A 2,224-nucleotide genomic window follows, 5' to 3' on the forward strand; every position below is an offset into this window, starting at 1 on the left:
GTGTGATCACCTCACCCATGTGTGATCACCTCACCCCACGTGTGATCACCTCACCCCACGGGTGATCACCTCACCCCACGTGTGATCACCTCACCCCACGTGTGATCACCTCACCCCAAGTGTGATCACCTCACCCACGTGTGATCACCTCACCCCACGTGTGATCACCTCACCCCACGTGTGATCACCTCACCCCAAGTGTGATCACCTCACCCCAAGTGTGATCACCTCACCCCACGTGTGATCACCTCATCCCCCACATCGAGCCTTTCCCCCTTCTCATGGAGTCTGCTGGCCTGAGCCCCAATGCCAGGACAGTGTGAAAAGATGCACACACACACAGACACTGCACCGTGCATGTTGTTCTTGGAGACCAAAAAAATGTCCTTCTACAGCGCTGAGCTCAAGCACACAGTGGCTTCTTTTTGTTGGTCGTAGGGCCTGAACTCTGGGCCTGGGTGCTGTCCCTCAACTCTTCAGCTCAAGGCAAGTGCTCTATTTGAGCTACAGCACCACTTCCGGTTTTCTAGTGGTTTATTAGAGATAAGAGTCTCACTGACCTTCCTGCCCAGGCTGGCTTTGAACCGCAATCCTCAGATCTCAGCCTCCTGAGTAGCTAGGATGACAGGCGTGAGCCACCGGCGCCTGGCCACAGACGCTTCTTAATGCTGCTCTGACCCACAGCCCGTGTCCTCACCCCTGCTGTGCCCACGTCAGCCAGGCCTGGCTGAGGTATCTGCCTTTCTGATCGGCAAGGTGTGTTTCCACAGTCCAGGCTCTCTTGTCTGGGATGACCACTGGGTCTGGAGGAGAACCCAGGGGCAGTGCCCTGGGGCAGGGGCTGCAACCTCTTCAATCTCAGCCACCAGTCAGGAGCCGAGTTCTCACTCCCTTGCTGGCCCCAGGGTCCCTGAGCCACTGTGAACCTCCATTTGACTCCCAGCACTATCCTGGCTGGGAGCCCCTGGGAGCAGGGGTCAAGGAGGGCACCGTGCTGGCCCAACGCTGCTGGACATCCCCGTCCATGGGAGGGAGAGTGCTTTCATCTGTGCGGCCCAGGCCCTGGGGTCACTTCCAGTGCCTGGCATCACCTTCCCCGTTCCTCCTACCAGGAGGTCCCTGGGGTGGCTTCAGTGCTCAGAGCGCCAACGTGGACCCAAGCCACCACCGTCTACACTGCGTTGGCAAATGGACTGAGGCCACAGGTGCAGGGGAACAGGCTCCTAGGTGGGGGTGCCTGGACATTCTCTTATGAAGTCAGCCCAGCAAAACCATTACTGAAACCTGTGCTCAGATGATAAGAGTCGAGCTGTTCTTTCCCCAGAAGTGGCTCCATTTATTAAAATAAACCAGTGAGAGCTGGAGCAGTGGTGGGTGGGGCTTGGATGCAGGGCAGCAGGTGCCTGGCTGTGGCCCTGCAAACCCAGGGGGTCTCCAGAGGGGGCTGGGGTGCCAGTGGAGCGCAGGGGCTCTCCCTTCCCTGCCCTGGGGCTCCCCTGGCCCTGGCTCTGTTGCTTCCCACCAGGAGCTGGGCTAATTGGGCCCAGGCCGCTTCTGCCCCATGCCTTCTCCCCAGCCCACCCCCCCAGCACCTGGCCCAGTCTTCCTGGGAGCTTGGGGTCTGTTGCTCCCTCTGGGCCTCCCATGGCATGGGGCCCCCTCCTAGACTCAGTTGTACCAGGGCGTCTGATCTGGGGGGGGGTGCCCTGGCTCTCCTCATCTTGGCCACCCTCTGGGCAGTGGAGGGTTTGCAGGGTTGAGGCCTAGCTGAGCCTAGGAGGCTGGAGGGACAGGCGTGGCTTCTCCCTCCTGCCCAGCTGCATGGGACGCCCCCAGCTAGCCAAGCCTCTGGAAACCCTGGCAAGCCAACCATCTCCCCACAGGTTGGCTCCTTCAGCTGTGAATCCGTTCCCTGGGTGAGGGGTCCCGGGATGGGGTCCCGGGGTGAGGCCATGGCCAAGGGCCAGCCACGCGAGCCTGAGCCCCGTGTCCGCGCTGGAGGCGGCCTGGGCGGCCGAGCCCCTCACCCCACCAAGCTGGGGTCAGGCCCCCGGCGGCCCGGCGGGGCCACTAGAGGGCGCCGGGAAGCCCCCACCCCACCCGACCCCCTTTTGCTGGGAAGCTGGCCCCGATCTGGGGGCCGGCCTTCCCGGGGCAGCCGCGCCCGGGCCTCCTCCCAGCACCAGCCCAAGGGGCGGCCGACTGAGCCCGGCCATGGCCCAAG

General features: G+C 62.7%; 1 protein-coding gene across 1 annotated transcript in view; it reads left to right on the forward strand.

Annotated features, from left to right (window-relative positions):
* The first annotated feature begins 1,931 nt into the window (after positions 1–1,931).
* Positions 1,932–2,224, forward strand: part of Nkx6-2 (NK6 homeobox 2) — a 3,524-nt gene continuing 3,231 nt past the window's right edge. Inside the window, exon 1 of the mRNA XM_013021870.1 lies at positions 1,932–2,217. Within this exon, the coding sequence (XP_012877324.1) occupies positions 1,932–2,217 (286 nt within the window). The remainder of the gene's footprint in view (positions 2,218–2,224) is intronic.

The sequence above is a fragment of the Dipodomys ordii genome, unplaced genomic scaffold (assembly GCF_000151885.1).
Source record: "Dipodomys ordii isolate 6190 unplaced genomic scaffold, Dord_2.0 Scaffold58, whole genome shotgun sequence".
NCBI classification, from domain to species: Eukaryota; Metazoa; Chordata; class Mammalia; order Rodentia; family Heteromyidae; genus Dipodomys; species Dipodomys ordii.